General features: G+C 30.2%; 1 protein-coding gene across 1 annotated transcript; it reads right to left on the reverse strand.

The window, feature by feature from the left end:
- Positions 1–1086: 1086 nt before the first annotated feature.
- On the reverse strand, positions 1087–2357 carry LOC123905777 (probable membrane-associated kinase regulator 6). The gene is made up of 2 exons (XM_045955501.1): positions 1525–2357; positions 1087–1423 (listed from the first exon to the last, which is right to left on the reverse strand). The coding sequence occupies exons 1-2, from the start codon at positions 2228–2230 to the stop codon at positions 1410–1412; spliced, it is 720 nt and encodes a 239-aa protein (XP_045811457.1). The 5' UTR covers positions 2231–2357; the 3' UTR covers positions 1087–1409.
- Positions 2358–4168: the final 1811 nt, after the last annotated feature.

The raw sequence follows: 4168 nt of genomic DNA on the forward strand, positions 1-4168 counted from the left end.
TTGCGATGTTACTGTAATTTTATCAAATTCATAGTTTTCATAATTACATGCATCATAGTATACTTTATAAAAATGAAAAATAATCAATATATGAATTTTCTCCCTTTTTTTTTTCAATTGGTTTCACAAGTTCATTAAATTGTTATTTCATTTGAATAAGTTTATTTGATTATCGGAACATATAGATTTTCAGGAGAAAAATGACCTATTTTTCCAAAAAAATAATATATAAAATATTTTGTTCTTCACGTTATAAAATTTATTTTAATATATAAAATTTATTTTTTTACTTAAGAATTATAAATCTCCACATTTTAACCATTTTAAGAGGTTCATATTAGACATACTCCTCATACTATAAAAATTTTAACATATTTTTGATGAAAACACACAATTCAATCAAAGTCATTTCTAGCCAATCTGTCCGAATTCAATCACAAAAGATTGAAATAGATTTAAGACCATGCCCAATCAACTACTACTCCTCATTAGTTGTTGAATAAGATCAAGCTCTTTTCATATAGATGGTTGAAAACGACGAGTGTTACTACAAGGCTAACAGAACAAACCACAAGCAAATATTGGATGAACTTGTCGCGGGGGTACGACGGTGGCGTCACAGCACCAACCTCTGACACTACATCTTGGCGGTTGGTAGGGATGAGAGGCTGCATGTGGTGATTGTGGTGTAGAGAGGAATGTGTGGCGGCGATAGATGAGAGAAGGTCATGTGGTGTTGATGAGAAGGCGGTAGATCAAATATCGAAAGTCTCATAAAAATGAAAGCCTATAGTAATTAGTAACGGATAATATTAAATCTTAATTACACATGAAATTTGAAAATTATATTTTGATAGCAAAACGTTCTATTTAGTTTTAAAATTATCCTAAATTTATTGGAGAATAGGACTTAATAACAGAGTAAATATAGTGTCTATATATTGATTGATCAATTTCATCTCCAGCACAAATTTCCAATCCCAAAATCAGTTGAACAACTTCACTTATATTGGAATGCTGATTTTCATGTATTTTATATAAAATAAAATAAAAAATCCATATTAACAAACTAAACAAACAAAAATGTTCCGTAATTTTTCTGTTTTCAAATTTTATTTCAAAGCATGAAATAATGCCTCGCCAGTCACCAACCATATTTTTTTTTATTTTGAAAGGCAAGTCACCAACCATATACTTATTTCATATACATACGTGTGCACCAAGGTTTTAAATTGTAGTCACAGTTACCATTTTACACATGTACAAAAAAATTGCGATTAAATACAGGTGAGGTGATACAGCCTCAATCGAGTCCATCTTGCGATATTTGAGATATCAAAATTCTTGATGTCATGGCTTAATTTGCTGCCGCGGACCTTTTCAAAACCTTGCTATGGCCTTCATCATGGCTAACTCATTCTTTCTGCAAATAAATTAAGTGGAAAATAAAATTATTAGACTCAATAATTTGTAAATAACTCTATCTATTAACATACACATAAATTTGAAAGAAATTGTGCATACCAATGGATCTTTTGCAATGAAGAACAGCTTCATAAATTGAACTATCCGAATCACAAGACGCGCGCGAATAATCGGCAGAATAAGCAACACTAATTCTTGGAGATGAATCACAATATTGTCCTCTAATATTCTTCACTGATTGAGTTCTTTTCACAACATTTTCATGCTTTGAATTCTTGTGACCCCTCAATTTTCTACAAAAAGGCCTTAAGAAATTCAAATATTTTTGAAACATTCTCCTAGATATTGTTCTACACCTTTTGAATGAAGAGCTTCTTGAATTTTCTAAAGCAACAACTTTTTTTGGTACATGTGACATGGATGAATCTAAGGTTAAGTTTGAATCTGAAGTTGAAGTTGAATTTGAATTTGAGGAATCATATTCATATGGTTCAATTTTCAATGATTCAACAAAAAGTGGCATTAAGTAACCATTGGAAAAGAGTTGATCTGCATCAACAAGAGTAGTGAGAGAGGATTGTTGTGAGGTTGGAAAATCAAATTTGAGATCTTGTGAGTTTATAAAAAATCTTCTTGAAGATGGCATTTTTGGATCCATTTCAATGAAGGAAGAAGCTTCATCACAAGAAGCATCAAGAGAAATTCTAAAGGAAGAACTATCAAGGCTTTGTTCTAATGATGGTTTAAGGTTTACTAACCAACTATAAGAAAAACTTTCAATTGAAAGAGGGTGAGAGGCTTCCATGGCTTCTATTCTTTGAAGGAATCTCCTTGAAGACAATTTGGAAAGTGTTAGGAAAAGATGGGATACAAAATGGGTTGAAGCAAGCTATAAGGCTCTTCTCTTATTATGCTTCACATATTTTTATGAACTTGTGTGTGTATTTATACACCAAAGTTTTAAAAACCAGACCGGAAGTCGAACCAGTGACATTTTGAGGTTATGGTTTTATTGATTTAATCATGGTTAAATCAAATGACAAATAAATAAATAAATAAAAAACTTAAAGTATTAAAAAAATTGAAAATTAGTTTAACCCACTACGAGTCAACTACAGTTTAAGTCAATCTAATTCTGATTACACTTAATTTTTTTAAGAGCAAAAGGCTATAAATGTGATAACTAAGACATCTCAATTATATTGACACGCAAAAATCAACAAAAGAAGCACATTTGGTTCAATAATACTACAATACAATCAAAATCAAACAAACTGTCAACGATTCAATCAGGTGAAATGGACAACCACAGTTCGGTTACAGTTTAACTTGGTTTGATTTTTATTAAATCTTGTTAAGAAGTCTCACATTGGTTGTGATATGGTCTGAATATGTGTTTATAAAGTAAGGGCAATTCTCACATTACAAACCGATTTTGTAGAGTTGAGTATGTCCAACTCTCAAATTTAAGATGGTATCAAAGTTTGGTTCACGATATGTTGGATCACTTGCTATCAAATTTTCGTTATCGAATCACCTACCATTTAGATCCAATTAGTTGGGTTTGATACGGGTTTTAAAACATATCTATACACACATCCATTAATATTGAATATCTCTCTCCAACAATTGTTGTATGGCTGTCTGGCAAGAGACAATGAAATTTAAAATTGGAATTGAGAAATGAAGGAAAACAAACAGAAATGTGTGTCCCACTATACCCATAATGTCTTGTTCCATCAAATCTTAACCTTACCTTTCTTTTGAATCATTTTCTACTTCAAATTTTTTACGAGGGAATGTGTTGGTTTTCTTCTAGAACATAGTTTAATTTATCATATCATCACATTCTTTTTTATGAAAAGCATAAAGAGGTTCATTCATATCATATGATATCATATCATTTTTATTTTAACATTAAAGATCATTGATGTGGCAGGTGTGAGCTGAGTTAAATTTCACATTATTTAGAAAAGTACAGGTTGAACATTTTATAACTGAGAGGACCGATAAACCAAACGTCTTAAAATTTTGGATAAAAGTGTGGTGTCCAACTCACTTGTATAGTTGTTCTTAAACCTAATATGGATGATCCTCTGACTGTCCCTCGTGACCCAACAATAATATTATTTATAAAATTTGGTCAAAACAAAATATTGATCAATTGAGATGTGTGAATAATATGAATTTTATACTAATTTATAAGTTCTAATACTATTTTGGAATTTAGATTAATCGCAACTTCAAGTCAATTTTATAGGAATGAGTTAGATCTATATATTTTTAAAAAAATATATATCAGAAATTAAATTAGCACAACTAGTAGTCTTTTGTTTTAGAATGTTGCCTTTAAGCCTTTATTCAGTAAATGAAAAGTCAGATGAGGGAATCTTATGTAATAACACATGTTAAATAGGGAGGATAAAAAAAAGTTAGTTTAAAATCTCCAAATTTGTTGTCACATACCAATTTCTAAATCAAATGCCTAAATATTTTTCTTTAGTGTGCTTGCTATGTTTGGTTGTTGTCTTGTTGTAATTTAGTGTTTATTTATTGTTGGATGGATGTGCTAATTTGGAAAGGTGATTTCATCATCACTTTGATAATCCCATCCCAACCACTGCAAAAAAAAAAAGTTGAAGTAAAAATGATAGAAAAATATACCAATTGGACAATATACTTATTTTCTGCATGTAAACTAAATTGACATTGATGTGTTATTTTATATTATTGGACCATTATT

This window comes from Trifolium pratense, linkage group LG2 (genome assembly GCF_020283565.1).
Source record: "Trifolium pratense cultivar HEN17-A07 linkage group LG2, ARS_RC_1.1, whole genome shotgun sequence".
Taxonomy (NCBI): Eukaryota; Viridiplantae; Streptophyta; class Magnoliopsida; order Fabales; family Fabaceae; genus Trifolium; species Trifolium pratense.

Excerpts from the sequence above, each read along its gene's own strand:
- LOC123905777 (XM_045955501.1), bottom strand. The coding sequence starts at position 2,230 with ATGGAAGCCTCTCACCCTCTTTCAATTGAAAGTTTTTCTTATAGTTGG.